Genomic DNA, 27,383 nt, shown 5'->3' with positions numbered 1-27,383 from the left:
TCGCTTTATGGGATAAAACAGGAACTTAGAAAGAATAAATATAATAAAATTCAGTATTTAAAGCCTGTATCTCAAGCTTATTAATACATAAAATGTATGTGCCAATATTAAGCTCAGTAGAAATGAAAACTATGACATGGCCTATAAAACTAATTGAATAGGGTTAAATTAATAAAGCACCCAAGTGAAAGGATAGTCTCATATTGTATTATGCCTCTTAGGCAATCCAGAAATACTACATTCCATTCTAATACTATATTCCATCACATGGAGGGTATTATAAAAAAATAAGTGGGAAATATTCAGAGATGAGTGCTTCTGATGATGAAAGGGCTAAAAGAAACCATGAAGAGACTATAAAACTTACCTAGGAGAAGAGCGAGTGTATAAAGCGCCTGAAAGAAGACTTCAAAAAGCTTAAGCATTGTCATGGGGAAGAACCCTAAACAATAGAGTAATGCCTATTGGGTAGAAGTTTTTTTAAAAAATTTATAAAAGTGGAGAAGATTCATCTTATTGAAAAAAGCATGAATGTGGATCTGACAAATCCAATTGAAAATTTCATCTCCAATTAAGCAACAATTGTGACCCGGATATTCAACCTCTTTGAACTTATTTTTCTAAACTGTAAACATGTTGACAATCAAGTTGGTGTAAGGATTAAGTGAGGGAACATGCATGAAAGCTCTACGTGAGTGCTTTGAGCTTAATAGATGCTCAATAAGAATCTTCCTGTTTCTCACAGTCATATGTCAAAGATGTTCAAAGGTGGAACTGAGTGTTATGGGAGACTGTTATTTTTCTCATCCTAGGATTTGCTTAAACAAAGACTAAATGCCATTTGGAAGAATATAAGAAAGTAGACTCAAGCTTCAGAACTGGAATTAGATTAGTTTCAAATTTTTTCCATCTCTAAATTTTAAGATCTTCTCATTTTAGACTTTAAAAAAAAAAGATTTTCTGGAGAAAAAAATCAATGGGTGGCAACAGATATATTTATGAGTAAGCACAAACTGACCAATATTTAGAAAATTATTCTATCTCCCTGTTAACTCAAGATATACAGTGGTCCATTTTACACTGGCCAGGGAGAAATAATAAATGAAATTGGTAAAGCTCAATGCAGACCATGCATCATTAAATGAGCATATGTTTCTTTGCTAGATTTATACATCAGTTCTACATTTTAGAGGAAACTCTGACAATGGTCTAAAATAAACAGTTGTTCCATTCTTTGAGATGTATATAAGACATATTTCTTCTTAAGAAGTGATTCCTTTAAAAAGTCAACTGGTAGAATAAACCCAAACAAGGAATAATATATAGCAAAACATAGAAAGGAGTTTTAGTAAATTAATGAATGGAACATTGAATTCAGCAGTAGCTTTGACTAAAGCCATGAACTAATCCACTATATTCTATGGAGAGAAAAAGAGAAAATGATTTGTTAAATGTAGCCCAGCCTGCTAGGAATATATGTAAATCAAGTGGTGGGTAATATTTTTTATAAACTTTAAACAGTAAATTATGGTATGAAGATTTATTCACAGATGTAAAACTTTTAATTAAAATGTGATATAGGAGATAATATAGATTTATTCAGGATATGAGTCACTTGCACTTTTTTAGTTAAAACTTTAATGTATTTATGTGAGCAATTTTTTATACTGAAGAGTAGCAATGCCCTTACCTCATATCCGAAACTAAATGAAGGGTCTATTGTTTATGAAATAATGTTACATGAGAAAGGAGAAAATATTATATATATTGTGACATAGCCATTAGCTGTCCACAAAATCCAGTCTTTCTTTTCCAATAGTAATAGATTTGTAGTTTGGCACATGGCTACCAGCGTTACCACATTTCCCCATCTCCCGTGTGACTAATTGCAACACAAGGTAAGGAAGTGATGTATGACGTAGGACCAGCCCTCTCTTCTGCACACTCCCTCCACCCCGTCTTATCGGCTAAAATAGTGAGAACCAGACAGATCTTAGGTACCACATGGCAAAGAAGGCAGAGCCACCAACACCTTGAGTCCCTGAGGAGGCACCACTAAATTGGAATACTCCTTTGTGACTGTTACATGGAAAAAAATAAGTTTTTAATCTATCTTGTTTGACTCACTGAGTTTTGGAATGTTTTTGCTACTGTAGCTTAGCCCTTGATTCTAACGAATGCTCTGATTACAACTATGCAAAAAATTTCATAAAAGGCCAAGAGGCATCATGACCGAAACGACCAAATGACTGGTCACCATGAGGGGACCCCTGCCTTGATCAGGGGCATGGCAGGCCTTTAAAGCACCAGCGGCCCCTAGCCAAGGCTAGCCCAGTGCCCCAGAGGGTACCCCCGCCATGATCGGGGGCATGGCTGGCCTTCAAACCGCCGGTGGCCCCTACCTCAGGCCGGCCCTGTGACCGAGAGGGGACCCAACCACGATCGGGGGTGTGGCCAGCCTTCAAACCGGACCCTGACAGGAGGGAGGAGGAAGCCCCATTCCTCGCAGAATCGGCCGTTGGTCAGCATGCTGTCAGCAGCCTGCCAGCCAGGAATCCCATTCACCTGCACCCCAGACCCTGACAGTGGGGAGGAGGGAGCCCCATTCCACATGGAATCAGCCATTGGTCAGCTTGCTGTCAGCGGCCTGCCAGCCAGGAATGCCATTCCCCTGCACCCTGGACCCATTAAAAAGGCCAAATTCTCTTTATTGATGCATACACCATGGCATCCAGTCATGCAATAAATGCCATAGACATATTACTAAGAGAAATTATGAATTTGAATGTTGCATTTGGTGGGAAAGTTCTCTTTCTCAGAGGGGATTTTCAACAATGTCTCAGTATTGTGCCTCATGCTATACAATCGGCCATAGTACAAACGAGTTTAAAGTACTGTAATGTTTGGGGATGTTTCAGAAAGTTGTCTCTTAAAATGAATAGAGATCAGAGGATTCTACTTATAGTGAATGGTTAGTAAAACTTGGAGATGGCAAAATTGATAGCAGTTTTCATTTAGGAATGGATATTATTGAAATCACCTGTGAAATGATTTTTAACGGATCTATTATTGAAGCTATTTGGAAATACTATATCTATAGATAATATTAAAAATATATCTAAACTTGCGATTCTTTTTCCAAAAAATGAGCATGTTCAAAAATTATATGAAGAAATTTTGGATATACTCGATGGAAATTTTCACACATATTTGAGTGATGGTTCCATTGATTCAACAGATGATGCTGAAAAGGATAATTTTGCCATCGAATTTCTTAATAGTATTACTCCTTCGGGAATGCCATGTCATAAATTAAAATTGAAAGTGGGTGCAATCATCATGCTACTGAGAAATCTTAATAGTAAATGGGATCTTTGTAATGGTACAAATTTTTTTTTAAATATATTTTTATTGATTTTTTACAGAGAGGAAGGGAGAGACATAGAGAGTTAGAAACATCGATGAGAGAGAAACATCGATCAGCTGCCTCCTGCACATCTCCTACTGGGGATATGTCCGCAACCCAGGTACATGCCCTTGACCGGAATCGAACCTGGGACCTTTCAGTCCGCAGGCCGATGCTCTATCCACTGAGCCAAACCGGTTTCAGCGGTACAAAATTTATTATCAAAAGATTGCAACCTAACATTATCAAAGCTGAAGTATAAATAGGATCTGCAGGAGAGGTGGTTCTGATTCCAAGAACTGATTTGTCCCCATCTGATACTGGCCTCCCATTTAAATTAATTCAAAGACAGTTTCCCATGATTTGTGATGACTATTAATAAATCACAAGGACAAACTCTAGACAGAGTAGGAATATTCCTACCTGAACCCGTTTCGCACACGGTCAGTTATATGTTGCTTTCTCTCGAGTTTGAAGAGCATGTAATGTTAAAGTTAAAGTTGTAAATACTTCATCACAAGGGAAATTGGTCAAGCACTTTGAAAGTGTTTTCACTCTTAATGTGGTATACAGGGAGATATTAGAATAAGTGTAATCAATTTATCAGTCATTGTGACAGTGTTGTTTTTACATCATGTTTTTATTGTTTTTATATCATGTTTTTGTTGTTTTCATATCATGTCTTTGTTGTTATATCATGTGGTGATTTATTAATAAATTTATATATTATTTTAATATACATTTTACTATTTTTCTTTCATCTCTGACACTTCTATTATAGAGAAAGGGCAAATAGCAATATTAAAATATTTCCTCTAATTAATTCCCTTTTCATGTGCACAAATTTTGTGCACCAGGCCACTAGTATTTATATAACGATACAATGACTAGAGGCCTTAGGGAAGTATAAATAGTGATTGTTTTAGATAATGTCTTATAAAGTTGTTTACATATTTCAAATTTCTTTGGACAACCAACTATTACAAATCAGCAATAAGTGCCAGTCAAACACACGGTAATATTTCAATAGATTCTGTCTTCCTCTGAAATATTTCAATAGATTCTGAAATCCAAGGAAGGCCATATATTAAAAACAGAAGCAAATCACTGGAGCATTCACATTTGATTCCTAATTGCACATTTACCAGGAGAAAATTTGGCATTTAAATTCAGCCTTTAAATTCACTACTATTCAGCAACAATCTGAATCCCTAAATTCAATTAAAAAGGTCATTACCCTCTGGAACTGAAGGTGCTCTTTTAATTACAATATTGTTAATGAATTGAGAGAGAAGACAGTTTGGCTTCATTCAATTAGCACATTTAAGTCAAGGCAAGCTCCAGTGAATATGGGTGGCTTTCCTGTGAATTACGTTTTCTCTCTCTTTTTTTTTTCCTCCTCCCTTTCTTCCTTTTATCCTCCTTCCTTCCTTCCTTCCTTTCATCTTTCCTTTAAATGTGGGATTTGAACATAACCCTGGCACTTAAGCTTCCATTCTCCATTTTATCTGTAAATTGCTGCTAAAGCTGTTCATTAGCTAAGTGCTTACATTTTTTTTTTTTTTATAAAACTCATCAAATTTAAATGAATATTAACAAGACAGTTTGATGATAAACTTTTAACTTAGCTTTCTGAGCTAGAGTAAAACATAAGCCATGCTATCTCTAGCTAAAAACAATAATTATCTAATTGCTTTATCATGGTATATTACACACACTTTGCCATGTAAAAGGCCAAAAAAACCCCACAAGTGAACACTCTTGGCACTTGGCTCCCAACAGTTGGTTATCAAGGTTAATCTATGTTAGGAAAGAGGCATTTCATGATGACATTGCGAACTAAAGCACATGGAAGAGTATATTCCTGCAGAGAGCGCTGAGCTTTCCTGTTGGCTCGGATCCAATGCGCTTTAAAGTACGTTTTCAAGTATATTGGAAACAGTCTTTCCTTCAAAGTGACTTGGCAAAGCTCAGGAATTAACTCACGCTCCAGCTACTAATAGCAAAAACCGTGCTACCAGATTAAATTTAAGTAAAGTTCCTAACAACTGCTTGTAACATCTGGGATTTCACTTCAGGGGAGACACTTGATTCTAATTTGCCCATGTTCCTCTCCCCCTTGCTCTGACAGCAGGGGGCTTGGAGAAGTTGTCCATGCAAAATGTGCCACAGATCTGAGTCAGCTAGACAGGGCATTTGTTCATTCACTCAACAGAGGGTCTACCAGGCCGCTGTGAGCTTGAAGTGGGGCAGCTACACAGAGAGAAAGCTGGACCCTGCTCTTTCTGTAAATTGTCTTAGAGAAGGAGGAGCAATTTCCCTCTAATTTCCCACTGCCCTTACAGACTTGCATTCAAAGCAACCTCCTTTGACAAATCACCTATCTGCCTTTGTTCCAACAAACTCATGTATATTCTTTAATAACCTTTCTTATTATATTCAATGAAGATATGTTATTTTTTAAAAATTGAAAATAAAAAAGAAGAAAAACAAATATCCTCTCTCATTCCCAACACAAATACTGCTAATATTTTTATTTCCTTTCAGATTTTATTTCCTTTCTTTCTCAGTGTGTAGTTTTTTATTTTATTTTATTTATATTGGTTTTTTTTTTAATTTGTAATTGCACTGTTTTCTTATTGTTTTCCTCCTCGGGGTTAAATTTAAGATAATCATCTTTGTAAATAACATTTGCTGAGGGATAAAAATATTGAGACAAAGGATTTGCTTCACAAATCCTCCAAGGAAACTTTTCAAAAGTTCTCCAGGTGATTCTTATGCACATTACAGTTTGGAGGCCTCTGCTGTAGTACAAGATACATTATGATTAAATTTTTTAAAGGACATCTCAGCAGATTTAGGAAGTGAAAGCAATGTCCTCTGATATAGAGAAGCGAAGGCTTCTAGCTCTTGATCTCTAAAGGAAGGCAGGCTTTTTACAGGTCCTGATGGGGAGTAACCACGTAGAGAGGAAGGAACGCCATAAACAAATTTTCAAGGCCAGGGAAACACAAATCCATCACTGTGTACAGGGCAAGTAAGTACAACTGCAAAGTCCAAATATATTTTCAGAGTACTTTGTGAGTAACGTGGGAGAAAATGTCTAATACCAGGAAGGGTGAGGGGAGGCCTGGCGGAGTGGGTTGTATAGCACCAGATGGAGAAGGGTGATTTCCATGTTCAATGACCATTTCAACCACTGACTACAAATACCCAAATTCAGATTTTCAGAGCTGCAAGAGATCTTCAGGACCATGTAACACAACTCACTACGCAATGCATGAGTTCTACTCTACATGTTGGATGAGTGTTTCTGTGGCCCCTGTTATATTATATTGCCGCCTAGCAAGGTTCCCTTATACATAAAGAAAAAATATCTAATTAGCAAGACCAAAAGGTCCTTCTTTCATGCTCTCAATTATTTTTTCTTTCTCATGTTCACCTGCTCATGAATCAATATCTCTACATATAAAGTATTTGTAATATACGTTATTCTTGCCTGTTTTATTTTACTGTTTGAATAGTAGACTTGCGTTTTATACCACTTCCCCTGTCTCTAGTTTTCTACCATTTACCCGTGAAATAGGAATAATAATATGGAAGACCAGAATCACTCCTTTCCATTGATATGAAATGAAGGGGTCTAAAATTAAATTATGGAACAGAAGATCCAGGATGACCCAACACACCGGCCAAGGTGTGTTTACCTATAGGTCTGATCAGGGGAGCACCAAAGGGTCGGAAGGACCCAAGCACCTCCCCCCTGGCTGGTTATATTGGTAAAATAAGATGTATGTCTCCACACGGATAAACCAAGGTCATGAGATAGCTTCAGACATCTAAAATGTGAATATGCATTATTGTATCTGGTCAAATACAGAGTAATTACTAATCTCTATAGAGGACAGACCTCTACAAATAAAATCATCAGGCATGGATTTTTACTTGCATGTAAGTTTCCTTTTATGTATATAAACTCCATTTAAGAGATTTTGTAAATACTTTCTGGGGGGGGGGGGGGGGAAGAGAGATCTTGTGGTTAATCTGAGACAGATACTCTAGCCATGTTGGAGAGATACTAAATGACTTTTCTATTTCTGCTGTAAGGGAAACTGTAATACACTCAATTGGATCATAAAATGTCTGGCATGAGGTGCTTCTAGTTGTTGATAAAAAAGAAAACTGTACAGGAAGAATGCATTCAGAGAGAGTGAAGATGGGAGCTCTAGAGAGAAGAAGGAGGAGACAGAGGAAAGGCAGGAGGAGGGAGGGAGAGAATAAATTATAGGCGGGAGGGCTGCAGTCTCTGCAAAGGTGACTGCTGTCCCACAGCAGAGTCATTCTGTAAGGCCTTTCTCTTTTAAAAGGAAAGATCCCATGCTGGGGGAGAGGGGGAGGGAAGCTTTGAATCACTTAGTAAGTTTTTACAATCTGGATACACCAAGTACTGATCAGGAAATTGTGTTATGAGAGGCTTGTTTGTCTGTTTGTTTATTTAGCTCTTCTTTGTACAGATTCCATTTCTTTGAATTGGTCAAAAATACTATTCCTTTGAATAATTAAGTCGTTTATTATGGAGAACATAAAATTATGTCATTTGCATATGATCTTTTCCCCTAGATCATAGAATGAAGTGATAGAAGTATAGTGCAAGAAGCACCTTATGGACCATCTATTGCCACCTCTTTCCTGAATGGCATGGTTAACACTTTGCCAAGCTCAAGCAGCTAGTTAGTGAGAGTAGGCGAGGAGAAGATATTTGTGTTAAGACTCAGTGCCCCTTTCTTTCGATTTACTGTCCCATAGCACCTCTTTCTAGTAGTAATCTAATGGTTATTGGCTACTCAACGATTAGTAGAGAAAAGTTGTTTGCTTTGCACTTATGTTTTTAAAAATTGGCTTTATGTTAGCATATAATTGGCTAGTTTAGTTAGTTTAAAATTTCAAATACCATTTCATAAAATGGGGCTATTACCTACCACATGAGCCCAAAATAAAATACTTACCAAATGACATAGAGAAGAATCAGTGTAATTAAGCTTCTTTTGTATTTCAATAAATGAAACTTTTCGCTTGAGTTTACTCTTGAATCTGAGGTGTAACCACTATGTCTTTAAGGGTTTCTTTATATTGAGAACAATGGACTACAATAAAGTATTTCAGGAGTCATGACCCCCCAGTAATTGTTTAATGACCTCTGAAATATCTTACTTCAAATCTAAGTGTTAAATTCTTTTAAGCACACTAACACACAATAGCTCTTTAAAAGCCAAGGGTAACTATTTAAAACCCTGGCTTCCTTATTTTATATGGATTGGCACAAACTCAGTCGCCTGTTCACAGTCAGCGCTGCCCTCAGCACTCCATGGCTCTCATTCATCATGCCATCGCCATGTACCTAGTGATCAGCCACTACAAGGTCTGGGGCCCTCCTACCAGTGCAGCATGTATTTTGTTAACCTCAAGTTTCAAGCCTTTGCAAGTCTGGCATCTGCAGAAATATCAACCTAGACTCTAAATATTTTTTAAATATAATTTTATTGATTTCAGAGAGGAAGAGAGAGGGAGAGATAGAAACATCAATGACAAGAGAGAATCACTGGGAATCGAGCCTATAACCCAGGCATGTGCCCTGACCAGGAATCAAACCTTGATCTCCTGGCTCATAGGCCAGTACTCAACCACTGAATAACACTGGCCGGGCTAGACTCTAAATATTTTCAACTTAATGGGAAAGTCCAGATTTACCTCCTATTTGGTTATTTTACAACTGTTTAAGGCCAACTGGGAAACTTGATAAAAATCACATCAGCAAACAAGTTCATCTGCTGGCATTAACTCTACCATTTAGAAACACATTGTTAAGCTGCACAAAATATCTGAAGAACTAGAGTGTCAGCTCATCAGCCTTTAAAAGCCAAGCCTGATTCTGAAGGATGCACTTCATAGGTGGTCACATTTATTTATTTATCCATTCAGTTGACAGTTATAGAATGACCACTGTACCCCCTACATGTGGAGGATATGATCCTGCACAGAGCTAGAAATTTAGGTGCTGATATTCTTAGCTAAAGAGACAAGACACAATATTACTCTATGAAAAGTCATGAGATTATAAGCCATATTAAAGGTATTAAAAATAGGGGGCTCTGGTAAATCACCCTTGTACCAACTATTTGCATGCTTTAGGCATGTTCCTTCATTTCCCTATTTGCAAAATAAGAATGCAGACCACAGGTTCTGTCAGGCTCTTCCGTCTGTCTCCTCCTGTTCAACCAGATGTAACAAAGTTGATTTTGTCATTTTACATGCTAACATACATTCGTAGGTAATATGAGAAAATAGATTTCAAGGCCAAAATTATTTGTCAAGACAAAAAAGGATATTTTTATAACGGTACAATGGAAAAAAAAAAAAGATTATGGGCTTTGAATCCATTCAGACCTGTGCACACCATCCTGCTCTGGCATCTTCTCACTGAATGACATTGGTAAGCTTATTGACCATTCTTAACCTGCCTTTTCTATAAAAGGAGGCAAATAATATCTAAATGAGATAATGCTTGTTACATTGTCTGGCACACAAAAGTACTTGCACAGGATCGCTATTACTATAAGAATTATCTGCATTTTTTTTTCCTTTTCTAAATCCTGGCACATTAACCATGTAATTTTATCTTCACAATACCCTGTGAGGTAGTATTAGCCTCATTTTGTATTTGAGGAAACTGAACCACAAAGTTCAGTCTCTGCCATAGGCTATATTCAATGTCTCCCTCCACATAAAAACAGAGGTCGAGAGAGTCTAAAGTGAGACCTCCCTTGGCTCTCCATGGGGGTCAAATTTGGCACAACTATTTTCATCCCGTGGAGTTGATCGTTAAAAGTTTGTTCTCACAACTTTAAACACGTTCCTCTTACATGTCACTGAACGTGGATGCATTGTGGTGTGTGTTCACATGCTGGACAGACAAGGTCATGGAGTTGTGAATGGTCGAAGGGGTTATTCATTGCGTGTTTCATACATTTTTGGTCGATAATCTCAAATAATCATCCAAGGGGAAAAAAAATACTCCATTCATTAAAATAATGAAGATAGAAGGTTCAACAGAAATAAAATGCTGGTGGACGATGACTTACCCAAAAGCATAAAGTCCACAGTCTAGTGGCACAGCCAGGAATAGAACCTAATTAAAATGTTTTTATTTTAAAGTACTTGAATGTTGCTTACAAGCTTAGAAAGTGTCTATCGTCTTGGGCCTTAATATTTGAATTTTTCCTTCTGTGGTCCTCATCTTGGAGAAAGAAGGTATTCAGTCTGGTAACAAGGAAAAAAAAAATCATTCCTACTCTTAAAAAATAATAAATGAGCTGGAAATTCTTCAGGACTGAGTGGTTCCTCATGCCCGGTGATGAGTAGGAAGTTGCTAAATCCGCATTGATGTAAGTGATCACACCCAGAAGTCCTGAGACCTCCCTAGCTCGTGTACAATTCCCTGGAGGGTCACACTCTCACTGCAGCACTACAGTCCTTCCATTCAGCAGGGAGCTTCTGAACTCAGACTGAATTATGGAAAACTGACCTGCGCACCATCACGTAGCTCCCTGCCAGTCACATCTCAGGTCTCATCTTTACTATCAGCTCCCTGCAGAAATGTCTGAGACTGACCACAAATTCCAGAAGTGACATTCTGGATTGTCATGGAAATGTGCTTTTCCTATACTGGAAAATTTAGAAAACAGGACTCTCAAAAAGGGGACGCCTACACTTGTGATGAATAACTACTCTAGTGTGGGTTGTTCTTTTACGATGCTTAGATAGGAAGGTATCTTAGAAACAAGCACAGAAACAGATGCATCTTGGGTGATCCCTATGCTTTTCCTCATCCATCTTCCTCTTGCGGAACACGCAGGTTTATAACAATGATAAAAATAATAAAATTAGGTACAGAATGAGGGGATTCCCCTCCTCCCCCCGCCCCCCACTGACATGAGCTTCTGGGTCAAACGGGATGCGTATACTGACAACAGTTCAGATTTCTAAACAGAATAATGGATGGTGACAGTCCATTTATTTTACAAATCTGCTGACTCTGCTTCCTGCTGGCAGGTCTTGCCACAAAGCTCATTGACTCTTCTTTGGTGTCAAAGGCATCAGCATCACCTCATGCCAAAACTAAGCAAGAAAAGCTAATGTAAGGGGTTGGGAAATTGGAAAAGTATGATAACATAAAATGTATGCATCTGGGGATTAAAAGCCTTCTAAATCTCCCAGCATATGTAAAACAGCAATGTCAGATCCATGTGTGTGTCTCCAAGCTCATAAAGCAATCCCATAGCTATTTTCTCTGACTTCAAGGTCATCTTTTTTAAAAAAGATGACTGCTTTAATGTTTCTCTTCTGGTCCTTGCCAGTATTGCTAAAAACAGTTGAATTTTTGAAATAAGATAAATCTGTTAATTTGAGTGTAAATGTCCTCTTGTGGCTGCTTTCCGGGGTATATTTTATGTCTGATCGGCTGCTGGGTGACAGATGCACTATAGCTCTTGTCTAATTAATATCCTGGAGATTTTGGCTATAGAGTTTATATTAAGACATTGAAATAATTTTAATCAGCTGTTAACCAGAGGCACATGATTATGTTCACCGATAAGACATTATCTTAGATATTCTTCATACCATGGTATTTTCATTTTAATAAAACTCTAAAAATTAATAAAGTAATAATTAACAAAATAATTAATTGATAAAGTTTAGTTTTAGAGAACTTTTAGACTCACAGTAAAATTGAGTGCAAAGTACAGAGATTTCTCATATACTTAATGTCCTCACACAGGATAGATCACTCACTATCAACATCCTGCACAGAGTGGTACCTTTGTTACGACTGATGAATCTACATTGACATGCCATATCCTAAAAATGACCAGATAAACCAGAGTTTGCATTATGGTTCACTCTTGGTGTTTTATTCTATGGGTTTGGACAAATGTATAATGACTTGTTTCAATCATAATTGTATCTTACAGAATATTTCCATTGCTCTAGCAATTCTCTGTGTTCTCCCTGTTTATCCCTTCCCCCAATTCCTGACAACCACTGATCCTAGTTGATAAGCTCCTATAGGGCAGAGTCTATCTTTCCTCTGTCTGTGATTGAATTCATCTCAGCGCCCAGCACAGCTCCTGTTTTAAATATGTGTGTGTATGTGTGTGTGTATCTCTGTGTGTGTGATTATACATATATATATATATATAATAAATGGCTTTTTGCAAACAAGCTTTTGACATCATATTGCTAGCAAAGAAAAATTAAGGCCAACTTAGATAGTCTCCTTTGACACAATGAGTAATAATTTGACCATGCCGATGGTTGTGGTGAAAGAGTGATCTAGTTAAAGTGAAAGATAGGGGAAAAGAAAGATAATTTGTAGTAGTCATTTACTGGGCTAATTCAAAGCACAAAAGTCAAACCCTGTAAAGATGTTTTGCTTTTCTTTTGGCACTCCATGAATAATTTCAAAAAAAAAATATCAAAGTGATTTAGAAAACCCAAGTCTCTTTGCATGCTGGTTAGTCTTTATACAAAGTGACCAATGGAATGCAGAGTAAATTTGACTTCATTTTTCAGTAACAGAACAATTTCTTTAAAGGCATCAAATCTAACACTTTCATCTTGCAGAAAGTGCCCAGCATAACTATTTTCTTATGAAAGGGATTTTCTGGACATATACAGCTGTAGCTTTCAGCAGGCCTAATGTACATAAGAATGGTCCTTTGGCAAGATCCCCCTTAACCTCTCCCCACTCCTACCCTTGCAAACAGCAGAGGAAATCAGAGGGAAAAGTTTATTTTCCCTGTGTGCTTAACCCTTTTAAATTCACCTCCACTTTCTAGGTTAACTACTACTGAAAAGAAAGCTGGAAGAAACCCACTTCCCCAACCCAAGTTCCTTTCTTGCATTTTACTACCTACCTACAATACCTGATTCTCACTAATAAGACATCCTGCAGATCTTATCCCAGTATCTTACACAAATCCGTCTTGCTGAAGTTTGTCTTTCAAAACTTCACCTTAGAGCAGAGATTGCAAAACTAGTGGTCCTTTGGCATTATGTATTGGCACAAGTGATGGGACTGTGTTTTTGCTTTTATTTTGTTTTAAATTAATTCAACCATCTACAACTGGAAATAAATATACTTTTATATTAAAATCTATATTTCTGGGCTCTTTTAAGACACATTTGTAATACCTTAACCAATAAAGAAATTAAAGATTAAAAATAAAGAAATTCTGTCTGATAACAGAGAGCCTGTATTCAAACACAGCAACAACTGACCAAGGATGAGTTTGTGTCCATCTCTTAAAGTATGCTTAGGTTCTGCATTGCATCACAGGTACTCCCTTTTCACTCATCACTGATTAGTCCTCCCACTGTAAGCACTTGAATTCTCTGCCTCTACCTTGGGGATTCTCTGAAAAACAGGCTGAAAAGGGACTGAGTGATGGGGAGGGACAACTCTAAATGCATTTTAGGTTAGAAAGAATACTCCTAATAAAATGCTCTGCAATTTTAAACTTGTATTAGGGAACTAATAGGTTTTGGAGAACTAACTAAGAGAGCAAAGTAGTATACATAATAGCGATTAAAAAGCAAAATATATTCTAAGATTCAAACAAACAATCAACTTACAAATGGACTACTTGGACTTTCTCATCAGAAAATGACGACTGATCTCACGATGGCCTTTCATCCTGGACCAATCACTAACCATGAGCTAAGCAGTTACCTAAGAGTGATAAAGAATGCATCCAGAGGAGTTTATGTGTGCTTCTGGCTTTCTACTTCTATAGCAAGGAGAGTGGAAGATTCGAGATTCTTGGAATTTTCACAGCTTGATCCACTTAATAGCAGATCTCTTGTTTAAAAGCTCTCAGAAAGGTTTTTTCCCCTCTCCATCAAGTAATTAAATATATAAAACTTGAGCTCCTCCATCCTTAGAACTATTGTTCTACCTTTATTCCTTCAATCTCTGACATTGCTAGAACTGAGCTGCCGCCCTACTCTGCCATGTATTAGCTGTTTGACCTTAGAAGGGCTGCTTAATTTCTTTCAGTCAAGGTTTCCAAATCAGCAAAATGTTCATCGTGAGCATGGATGTAATGAGGTAATAAGTAGAAAGTGTTGTGCCTGATGCTGATACAGATTACTAAATATTTTATATATTTGACTTTAATTTCTTTCTTTGTTTTTCTTTTTTATTACCTTATTTTTGTCCTGTAAGGTCTATAAAAACCCCCAGTCCTCGAATACTTCTGGTTAACCAGCCTCCTCCATGTATGACCATATTATTTACATGCATAAAACAAATTACTCTCTGGTTCCTAGAATTTTGAATGCCAGGAATGGAGAAGGATATTTAACCCCTCATTTTCCATTTACAGATAATTAAATTGAATTGCAGAGAGGTTTAGTGATTTGCTAAAATCACTTAAGCAGAAGACTAGAACTCTTCTCTTTTAAAAACCAAAAACCATAAATGGAACCAAGTTTTAACAGTGTAGATGAACTCAAAAGACCACATTGTAGGGACTCACTATGTATTTTTTAATTGAATGGAATAGCGGACTGATTCAAAGGAACAGATCCGTCCCAATTCCATGATCAGACTGGTGATTAAAACGAAGTGTGCCTTCCAGATCTCAGTTTCCTTGTCAGTCAGCCGGCATGCTTACTTACTAACTCTTGGCCAAATGCCATCATGGAGAGTAACTTTGGGAAGTTTTTGGTTTCAGAGATGTTTCACACACCAATTAATTGTATGTCAAATTTTGACTACGTAATTCCTACAGGAGCTTTTGCCCATGCCATCTTTTGGCCTTTTAATGTTCTTTAAAAACACTTTTATCTATTTCTGGAAGTTGAATACAAAAATCCAAAAGCTACAGCAAATTTGAAATTATCTTATCGAACCAAATTTTCAAAAGGAAAATGCCATTGCTTATTAATATCGGAGATTCAAGGGACCTTTTCTCAATTAAAATTTTGAAGAAAAAACAACAACATGCTAAACAGAGGAAAAGGGAGAAGAATAATATTCACTGAACAATCCTGTCCACATCATGTAGCATTTTGTACACTAATCCGCCATTCCATCTGATCTTACTCTTATCTTCACTTTACAATGGAGTATGCCTTTTACAAGATACATACAAGAGATATTAAATGACTTTTCCAAGGACATCAAGCCAGGATTCAAACACAAATCTGTCTCTATTTTTCACACATCACTCAAGGAGTCATGCTGTTTACCATCTTTAAGATTTTTCTAGCCCTGGTAGAGTAGCTCAGTTGGTTAGAGCATCGTTCTGATATGTGAAGGTTGTGTGTTTGATGGGGTCAGGGCACATACAAGAATCAACCAATGAATACATAAAAAAGTGGAAAACAAGTCAATGTTTCTTTTCTCTTTCTCTCTTTCTATCTCCTTTTCTCTATATCAAATCAATAAATTTTTTTAAAAAAGATTTTCCATTGGATTAATAAACATTCTACTTAATTTGTTTATATGCTAATTAATCCAGCAATGATTTACTGAATGCTGCACTTACTATATATCAGGCTAGGAAACAAAAGCAAAGGATCTAGACAGCATTCCCAGGATCCAGCACAGAATATGTCACATAGTAGGCACTGGAGATATCTTTGTTGAATGGATGAATAAATGAATGAATGAATAAATACACTCCTGTCCTCAACTTGCTAATCATCTATCTAGTCCAATACATAGCCACCAGCCACAGAAGGCTATTGTACACTGAGAATGTGAGCAGTCTAGATTAAGACAGGCTATAAATATAAAATATATGCCAGATTTCTAAGACTAAGTACAAAAAAAGAACATAAGATATCTCATTAGTTTTTATATCGATTGCATGTCAAAATAATATTTGAGGTACACTGGGTTAAATAAAACATATTGTTGAGATTAGTTTCACCTGTTTATTTTTACTTTTTTTTAGTATGACTATTAGAAAATGTTAAATTATGTATGTGGTTTGCCTTCTGTTTCTAATGGGTAGCATCGATCTGGTACCATTAAGTCATGAGGCACTTCTTTTCTGTTCCAATTTCATGATTAAAACTAATTTTCTTCTCTCTACTGTATGATGATAAGTTACACTTTAAATGCACTTTAAGTCCTTTTTAAATGCCAGACAGTGCTCATGAGATTGAATCAATTGTTGGGGGTTAAAACATTTCATATCCAAATGCAAAATAGTCCATACCCATTCTCCCTTAAAATATGACTGCCTTGTAAATCCTTCCCTGGTGAGAAGCACCTGCATCTCGCCAACTCCATTACCGGATCCAGTTCCCTAAGATGAAACCTGAACTCTTCACCCTGGCAGTCAAATATCCAAAGCTGTTATCAACTGCCTCTATTCCACTTCATGCTTCAACCAACTTAGCCATCTAGATTTCATTCCCATTGTTTCTGGAACACAGGAATGAGATGCTGTTATCACCAGTTGGAGTTCTAGTTTTCAAATCCAACTCCTACCTATTAGAAAATGTTAAATTATGTATGTAAGGTTTGATGTAAATACTGCTTACTTCATGCTGAATTCCCATAATACTCTAATCCCATATAGTTTTTCCCTCCTCTTAATCCCAAAACACTAATATTCCATTCAGAATTATCTATTCCTGCCTGGCTGGCAGGGCTCAGCAGGAGAGCTTCGACCATTGAACCAAGAGATCATGGTTCCATCTTGGTCAGGGCACATGCTCAGGTTGCAGGCTCGATTTCCAGTGTGGACTTGCAGATGCAGGAGGCAGCCAATCAATGATTCTCTCTCATCATTGATGTGTCTCTCTCTCTCTCTCTCTCTCTCTCTCTCTCTCTCTCTCTCTCTCTCCCTCCCTCCCTCTCTGAAATCAATTATATATATATATATATATATATATATATATATATATATTTTATTGTGATTATTGTGCAAAGTCTCTGACTTTTCTGTAATTGTAACACTACCCTTTTCCTGTACTCCAAAGACCATGAATGGGAAACTTATACAGAGACCTCTAAAACATGGAAAGGTCACTCACGAGGCTTTTAAGGATCATGTTCATCACATCTTTTAGCTGAAAGAGGATTAATATGCTGAGGGTTTCTAATCCAGGGAGTGGGCAGTCACACCTGTGGCTCTATTCCACATAAGCAAAGGCATTGCTTCCTTAGCTATAACATCTCTTCCCACCAAAAGAGGAGAGCTGCCAAGGTGCTCACTGAGAAAGTTGCTGGATTGTGTACAACTGTAAGTATGGGTTTGTTGATTTCTTGTGAAGGGAGACTGAGGAAAAATGGAAGGGGATTCCAACAGCTTTATTTACTGATAACTGAGCATATCCTTATTTGATAGCCGATGATCAATTCAAGCAATGTGTGACATTAAACAGCATGTGTCAACAGGCAAAGATATCAGTAGAGCAGAGAGCAATAAGCGCCTTCTGCAAGACAGCAAGAGTCCCTCCCTTCAAAGCCCTTTCTCTTGGTGCTGGGGCTTGGCTAAATCTGGCTCACCATTCTGTGAGTGGGAACAATCAGCTTTGTAGGTTGGAAGGAAGTATTATAATTAAATGTCCACCCACTTTTTGTTCTTTTTTGATAAAAGGCTCCCATGAAACTTACTAAAATAAGGTGCATGAACACAGATGAATTTTTGATGAGTAAGTCAAAGCACTGGCAAAGCTGGCTTTCCACATAGAGAAACTTCTTTAATTCATAGAACATTTTCAGGCCTAGATCATTAACACTGCCAGAGCTAATAATAATTAACATGCTAAAATCCATGTGATAAACTGGAGATTTTACCGGTGTAGTTGGTAGCAACTGTAGTGTCAGCATGAACTGATTTTTCTGAGAACAAAGTAAAATGTGATTCAAAAATAATAGTGGAGTTTTAAAATTAATTTTAGAGAAATATGTATTATTTATTATATGACTCTTCTAATCAATAATACATTTGTTGAATATAATGACAATTATTCTTCTGAATAATAGTTGTATCACCACATTAAAGTTACAGATTATACCTCTAAGAGTGGGCAAAGTCCTTTAAAGATGCTGTTAAATTGTCACAAACTCCTGGGCAAAAATCTGGAGCAGGGTTTATAGTGCCTGCTCTTGATAATTAATGGCAAAGGCATCTGCTAAATCACTGCGAGGAAGAATTTTAAGGTATCCATGTGCAGTAGAGTAGGGAGGAACTCCACTAAATAATTAGGCTCAGTCATATATCTCAAGTCTAGTTATGAAATCCCCAAAGTCAAGTTTTTAGAGAGAATGAGAACTGAGTTGCTGTTAGAAATGTGTTCCTTCATTTAATACAGATTTATTTGACACTAGCTGTAAAGACTGCTATCATTCAAGGAGGCTCAGGATGATAAAAGATAAAAACCCTACTCTCCAGAATTACCGGATATTTTTATTTTTAAGATAAAATTAATATTTTAAACTTCCTGTTTAATCAGTATTACTGATGAAAGCCAGTCGAGTTCATGCTGCCCTAAGTAACCATGTGTGCAAGATCAAAGTACTCAGAAGAATAATTCAATGAGCACATTTGTTATTAATTGCTAATCACTAAGCGAAGATGACTTTCAAAATGCCAGCTTCTTATCCCTGCTTCTCCTTCCCACTGTGGCTTGGTGGATCCAAAAATATGGAGTAACTTGGATGTTCAAAGTGGGAGTAGCTTTGCATAATAGCTACTTAGTTCAGTATATCAAAATAAAATCAGTCACAAGGATCTAGGTTCTCCAATTATTGGTACTACCCATGATCATTTTATAATTTTATGCAAACTATATGATAATATAACAGGAGACCTCAGGCATGACTTTGCTAGAGAATAGGAATGTTCAGGCCTAATTATTGGCCAGTTTGCTCCTTATTCCCCTTTTTTTTTCCTCCAACACCCAAATCCTTTGGGTTTTCTACTTATTACCCACATAATTTCTTAATGGTTGGTGTTTTTGTGCTTTGTGCTTAGTTCCACCTTTTACTATCTTTTTTTTTTTTTTTTTTGTAAAAGTTACACATTAATCATTATCTAAAGTGTTTCTTTTACCAGCATGGAGTTTTTGTTCAAAGATCTGATAGGAATTCTTCAAAAGTGAACTTTTTGTTTTTTCCTATTTAAGGTTTACTTCAACAAGTTCACTGATTTTAGATTTCTCTGACAAACATAGTGGAGGTATCAAAACCCAGACATGTTGAAAATAGCTTTTTCTTGAAGCCATTTAGAATCTGAGACTCTCTGCCCTGCTATGTGAAATTGCCCAGCTTGGGAATAAGATGGGTATGTGTGCATGGCTGTGTAGGAGAGGTGGTAGGAAGTGGGGACAGGGCAGGGGGAATGGTAAGTCATCTATAAGTGAACTCAGAATGTCTTCTGAAACGGATATGTATACGCTCTCCTATTTCCCCAACTGTCACAGATACTTCTATCTCAATGTTTGTAATAAATCAATGATGGTTTTTCTCTGTTGTTTTGGTTAGATAGCTCCTTTCAAAAATCATTTTCCTGGAAGATAAATGTAGTGTTCTTTTTGCTTCCTTTTTTGATAAAGAATACAGTGTGCAAGTGTATACTTAAAAATCATTTTCATTTTCTCCTATGGATCTCTCTCTTAGAAAAATAGAATTCTCTCATTTTAAATAGTATTTGTTGGATCATAGAAGTTTAGAAATTGGTAGTGGCCTTAGCTATTATCTTTTTTTAAAGCCTTTACTTTATCGATAAAGAAAATGAAGCCCAGAGAAGAGTCATAGATTGAAGGTGGCCACAAATCCGTTGTTATTCCTCCCATTGAGAAGTGGCATCTCATGCCCACACCTGCCGCCCCCTCCTAGTGTTTGGGCAGGCTCTGCGATTGCTTTGACCAATAAAACCCAGAGGAAACCTGTCAATTTCTGCCCCAGGCCTTAAAAGAATGTCAGCTTCTACTTTCTGGGTCTGGCAAGCTCTTAGGACTTCTCATCTCAGAACCATGTATTGGTGCTCCACTCACCACCCACAGCTAAGCTCCCAGAGGACAGATAACATCACTTTCAGTTATGGGAATGTGCCATCTTGTAGGTCTAGCCTAGTCAAACCTTTGAAGGGCTACATTCGCAGCCTATCCTCCCCTGAGGGGAGAGGAGAAGGGAAGGGAAGGGAAGGGAAGGGAAGGGAAGGGAAGGGAAGGGAAGGGAAGGGAAGGGAAGGGAAGGGAAGGGAAGGGGAGAAGAGAAATATCAAAGGGTTGCCTCCTATAGGTGCCTGAACTGAGAATCTACCCCACAATATAGGTAAGTGTCTGATCTAGAATCAAACCCACAACATTTTGGTGTATGGGACGATGCTCCAACCAACTGAACCACCTAACTAGGGCACCAGCCAATATTTAACAGCAATCACATGAGAGAGTCTAAGTGAGAATAGCCCGACTCGGCCCAGTCAACCCACAGATCAGTGAGAATGAATAATACACTAAGTTTGGGGGTGATCTGTTTTGTAGTAAAAGTTAAGTGGAACTGAAAATGAAACTTAGACCAGCTTCTAAATAAACCAGAGTACTCCAATTCTAGCATAATCTTAAAAAGTGTTAAGGGAACATGCAGAGTTAAATTAGACTCATTCTCAGTCTCCTAATAGTTCAAAATTCCAAAATCTTTTCTTTCAATAATTACATAAAACATATAATTTTCAAAACTCTTAAACATTTAAAGCAGACCCTAAAAGCTCTGCTTACATAACAAAAGACCATTATTAGGTAATAGAGTACAGTAGCATTCTCAAATGTTCCTTAAAAGCATTAACTTACTAATAAGTGAATGAAAGAAAGGGTTCCTTAAGTAAACTGATTTGGGGAAATCCTGACACATTAAAGATGTCTCTTGAACTCTAGGTTTTTCAGAAATGTAAAATATCCAAGAGAATAAACTTTCTTTTCCCAGATTATGTGATCAAGGAGTCCTTCTTCACTGAGCACCTTATGAGATTTCTATTTCATAGAAACACTAAACTAAGAAATTGAAATGGATGCAACTTTATTAGCAGAAACTAACTTTTACTTTCAGAATATTTCACCAAAAAGTTGCTTTTATGCCCTCATCTTGGAGAACACATTATTAGTCAAAACTTTTACAAATCTTGTGGGCTACACTCAGTTCCCTTTCACCACCTGCTCCCTCTGTGCTGCTCCCTTACTTTGAACACTTTCCTGTTGAAATAGTTAATACATATTGGAGGAATGAAGATAAGAAGGAATACATAAAAGTAGGTAAATGATAAATAATTGAACTAATTAGTTAAAAATTGCAGACCTGGAAATCAGCTCTGACTAATTAACTTGGTTTGGATTTTGTACCTTTATTTCCATACTAGAGGCCCAGTGCATGAAATCCATGCAGGGAGGGTCCCTCAGCCCAGCCTGCACCCTCTCCAATCTGGGACCCCTCAGGGGATGTCCGACTGTGAGTTTAAACCGGCAGATGGACATCCCTCTCACAATCCAGGACCACTGTCTCCTAACCGCTTGCCTGCCTGGCTGCCTGATTGCCCCTAACCCCTCTGCCTGCCTGTCAGCCTGATCGCTCCTATCTTGCCCCGCTGCTGGCCTGATTGCCCCTACCTTGGCCCCTGCTAGCCTGATCGCCCCTAACCGCCTCTGCCTCAGCCCCCAGCCTAAGCTACAGTCTGGCCTCCCTCTGCCGGAGGCGACCTAGCCGATCAGGGGAAGGCACCGTCCCCATCACCCCACTGCTGCTGCCACTGGTGGCCACCATGGCTGCCTGAACCTCAGGCCTCGCAGCCAGATGTAGCTGCCTGAGCCTCAGGCTGGCCCTCGCAGCGGCAGCCGCCATCTGAGGCTTGCCTGATTCTCGGGCCAGCCCTGGGCAGCAGCAGCTGCCATCCGCAATTTGCCTGAGCCTCAGGCAGCCGCTGCGGCTTTGTCCAGAAGCACGTCCAGATTGTCCTCTGGAAGACATCACCTTAATTAGCATATTACCCTATTATTAGTATGGATAAGGCCAAGGGGAATTGTAACCTTGCCCTATCTCGTGGAATTCTGGGAAGTTCAAAGGACATGTCAAAGTTAAAGGTGGGGAAGATTTAGGTCTGATGTATTCTTAGCAATCATTCATTTATCAACTCCTTTCAGTTTTGAGATGTGAAGACTGGGATTCAGAGAACTTATAGCACAAGTGCTAGCCATATCAGAAACTCCCTTTCCAGTGGACCCACATTAAAGAGGTTGGTAAAGCCCTATATGTTAGTATATGCTATATCAAAAGCTGTGATTCTAATCCAGATGGTGACTATTTCTAACACAAGGTTTACAAGCAATTTGGGCCCCCAAACACATATTACACCAGTGTTCATAGCCAGTTTAGGAAGGTATGACAATCTAAAACTTCAATAACCAGTATGGCATGGGCACTGACAATGACAATAGACACTAGCCTTCACAATTGGTACAGTCATACTGATGGGCACCAGCGGTATATCTCTCTGGTATACGGATGTGGTCAATCACATTTATCCCTTCCTGCCACTGGTTCCCAGCCCTGTGAAGACTGTCACATTACTGGGTATTGGAAATTCTCCCAGTCAGGCTCTTTCTTATACTGTGACTGCATTTTGATGCCCATAATACAATAGGTTCCATTATGTGTCTCCTGAGAATCACCCAGCCCTTCATGGTTCCTGGAACATATGCCACCCTGTCTCCCAAATCATGGAGCATTTCAATGTTTTCACTTTATAAGTAGGAGGAAATTAAGTTTTATCATCTCCTCTTGCCCCACCTAAGGCATGGACCAGTCCACTAAACAGTACTTAATTACTCTGGAACCCTCTACCTCTATATATCCTACGTTCTTGTTCTATAGTCACGTTATATAGTGGAATATTATTTGAAAAGCTGAAGGAGTAATTCAGCCATGAAAATATGGTAGAAAAAATTAGCATGAGATAGAATATTTGATACTTTTAAGTTTTAATGGAATAATATTTGTAAGGATAGAACAAAGTATCTGCATTTAACCAGTTTATTTGTGTAACTCTGAAAAAAAAATAGTCATTTAAAAATATTGATTATAGTTTCATAGCTCTTTCTAAATAAATTGCTCATTTTCCCAGCCAATGGGGAATGGTTTATACAGTTTGACATATATACCTCTATATTACCTTGGCCCAACTCTGCTCCATTGGTAATAAGTTCTTAGATGTTATTTAAGTATAATTTGATTGTAAATAAGGAATGAAGGCCTCATTCTCCCATATGTAGAATAGTTAAAATTCTAGCACACTTACTTCTACAAGCCTGTTGGTGTGTTCACGAAATATCGCAGCATATTCTTTTATTTCCTTTTCTCGACCATTCTTGGCAGCTTCGATGAGAACCAAAAGTGGGACTGTCGTATCCAGAAAAGAGTCTGACACATGATCTATAATAGCCTTACGGAGCTGAGAAGAAACAGAAAATTCATGCTTTTTATAAAATCAGGAAAGAGTTCAAGTTATTTTGTAGTTTTACAATCTCAGTAGCTACAAAATTTTATATATTTTTTGCACAATCCCAAAAGTCATGTTTATGACTGTGTATGTATGTCACTTACAAAGCTAAAACAAGCCATATATTGAAGAAAATATCATCGAGCAATAGCTCTCTTGCTCGCAAAAGTCACTAATTTTTTCTTTAATTGTATTTATCCCAGAAGTCAGATTATAAGTGATAATACTTCATTTTTTCCTTCAAGAAATTGACCTATTATAATGTTTATGCACATGTACAAACAACATTGTACATCATGTATTTTCATAATTAGAAAATTATGAAATGTTTTCTACCTTGTTGGAGGAACTGATAAATTTTGATTAGCTAAATTGTAGACTTCATGGTAATTAAACCAAGTTAGATCACTGATTATGCCAGTTGATAATAGATTAATAGAGCAAAGAGAATAATAAATGAGTGTGATGTCCAATTTTCTTCATTTGCATTAATTGTTCTTGCCCTCACACCTTAAATTATTAAACAAGTGTAACATTCTGCTACAATTAGTTCCTTTAAATTAGATTATGTATAAGCTTATAAATGACAATCAGGCAATTACTCTACTCAGCAGATAGTTCCAGGAATTTAAAACTGCATTAGAAAATTAATAAATGGAATCTATATAATATTGAAGCCTTAAGGATCACAATATCATGAAATGTTTCATTAACAATTTCAATGAGTATGAATGCCCCAGAGTTGTTTGGTCACCTCCTCATTTACATTAATAATCTCTATACAATAAAATATAGAAGTGAATTCCTATTAAACAGGAAATTTGTAATTTGCCTTTTGTGAAAATTATATTTTAGGTGTTTTTTTTAAAAAAAATAATAGACACTTAATCTAGTTTTGGATTACATGAGATATAATAATACACTTTAAAGGGGTTGAATGATGTAGCTACATAAAAAAGAGTACATTCTCTCTTTCATTTAGAAAAATGAATCCATAATAATTATAGATTTCTGAGAGAAAAATACCTCTGCCTAAGACGGTCAAACTTGCTCAGAACTGTGAAATTTTCCAGCTACCAACAATTTCACAAAGGCTGTAGGAAAAATTCTACTTAGTATGCAGAAAGGCAAATCACTAATGACAACTAATTAATATTTACTGAGCACTTACTAGGACAGGGTGTAGAGTACTAAGGGGTTACAAGGCAAAGAGAGTGAATGACCAATGTCTTTGACTTCCATAAAGAATGAGCCGAGGAAGTCAGGCAAGAAATCATAAGTTAGCACTTGAACTGGGAACTACGAGCAGTACTAGTTCCGGAGACATAAAAGTAGAAGGAATCTCTCAGAAGGGGAACTGTTTTAAGTAACAGTTTCTCCCCTTCATCCTTTTCTTCTTTCATTGTAACCAGAACATATAGAAGGAGAGCAAAAAGATCAGCACTACAGGTATGCAATTGAAAGCCATCAAACATATGGGAGGCAATTTAAGCCAAGGAGGTGGACAGGATCATAGAGAGAGATACTCACAGTGAGAATATGTTAGAAAATAAAATCCTAGGAAATCATAACATTTGCCAGGCCGGTGTTGCTCAGTGGTTAAGCATCCACGTATGGACCAGGAGGGCACAAGTGGTTCGATTCCCCAACAGGGCATGTGCCTGGGTTGCAGGCTTGATCCCCAGCAGGAGGCAGCCGATCAATGATTTTCTCTCATCATTGATGTTTCTATCTTTCTCTCCCTCTCCCTTCCTCTCTGAAATCAATAAAAACATATTTTTAAAAAAGAAATAGTACCATTTATGGGAGTCATGGAGATGAAAGAGTAAAACCTAAAAAAAGAGACTGAGATGATGAGAGCAAATGGCCAAACAACTAAAGGAAAAACTTAAAAATTTACTGTTGTCCACAATCCTCAACCCCTTTACCCACCTCCACCCAGACCCAGCCCCTCCCTCTGGCCATCACCACACTGTTTCTGTCCATGGCCCAACCAAAGAACATATAAAGGAGGAACTTTCAAATAAATCTCTGTGTCAGTGCTCTTCAGATAAAGTTATTGTAGCAAACACAATTATAATACCCACATTATGAACTTGTTGAATCTTCTTTTCTATTTGATTCAATTCAACAGATATTCTGAACACCATTCTTTACATTTCTACCAAGAGCAAGGTTGTGAAAAATGTCAAGGTGGAACTGCATGTTTCTTTATAATCCAGTGGAAAAGTGAGTCATTAACTATTATAATAAAGGAAGTTAACTAGGAGACTGACAGCAAGTAGATTTCAAGAAGATAACAGGCTTCCAAATCTAATTTTAAAGATAAATTAAATGAAAATAACCAAGACTTGTCTATTGGATTGGACCACTAACAAGTCCCTGCTGAAAATTCAGAGTAATCCTGGAAAAGTTGGAGCAGGCTTTGCTATGATCTGAAGAGTAAATGGGAGAGAAGGGTGCAGAGACAGCGAGAATAAACGTATGTTTAGTAATTTGGGACATGAAGAAGCAAGACTTGGTATCAACTATATCAAAACAGTTTTAAAGAGGGATTGTTTCTCATATAAAAGACTTTGATGTTTTTCCCATCTGCAACTATACGCAGAAAGTCAAATTGTCCTCTTGTGCTTCAAAAACAATATTTTGATCTATCATCATAAAAAAAAATCTAGGGAGATGAATAACAATTGTTGCACATTGTGCCAATTTTTGTAAATACTTAAATAAATAATTATAACAATATTCTTCCAGGGCTGCATACATTTGCTATGGTCTGTTCCTCTCCCTCTGTGATACTACCTTTTGTCTTACCTTCATTTTAATGGTCTTTACTCCCTGTTCCTTCTTTTTATTATTTTTGAAGGTTTTCAACTATATTTTCCCCAGGTATTAAATCAATCCTTTATTCCATACACAAATGTTAAAATATATTACAAAGATGAGACTCAAGGTACAGCCAATTTACTCTTAATTACAGAATAAATAAATGAACTCTTTGGCTAAATTATTTTTTAAAAAAAAACTAAACCAAATTAGGAGCAATTTTTTTTTTTTTTTTGCATTTTGTAAGGCATGTTGCTAGCTACATAACACATTAAATGAGAAAAGGTGTACCACATATGTGTGGTATTATGTTCAGCAGGACAAGCCTAGGACTGGAAAATGAGCTTCCAAATAAGTTCGATGCCAATGTCTTCAAAATTCTGTTGGAAAATAGGCTAAAATTACCTGACATAATATAATGTCAAATATAATGAGCACAATAAATCTTCTGTTCTGTAATTGTACATTCATTCAAATTAACAAATGCATTTTGAGCTGCCTAAGGGCAAGGCACCCTTCTAGGCAACCTGAGGAATGTCAGAGTGAAAAAGACAGGGTAACTATTCAGGAGTGAGAAATGC

General features: G+C 37.3%; 1 protein-coding gene across 1 annotated transcript in view; it reads right to left on the bottom strand.

Annotated features, from left to right (window-relative positions):
- The window catches only part of CTNNA3 (catenin alpha 3), a 1,265,562-nt gene that overhangs the window by 581,257 nt on the left and 656,922 nt on the right, over window positions 1-27,383 (bottom strand). Inside the window, exon 9 of the mRNA XM_081105050.1 lies at window positions 23,776-23,928. Coding sequence (XP_080961176.1) covers window positions 23,776-23,928 — 153 coding nt within the window. The remainder of the gene's footprint in view (window positions 1-23,775; window positions 23,929-27,383) is intronic.

The sequence above is a fragment of the Myotis nattereri genome, assembly GCF_964212035.1.
Source record: "Myotis nattereri genome assembly, chromosome: 13".
Classification (NCBI taxonomy): Eukaryota; Metazoa; Chordata; class Mammalia; order Chiroptera; family Vespertilionidae; genus Myotis; species Myotis nattereri.
The sequence above is the reverse complement of the archived record's forward strand: the minus strand, read 5'-3'. Positions and strand labels throughout refer to the sequence as shown.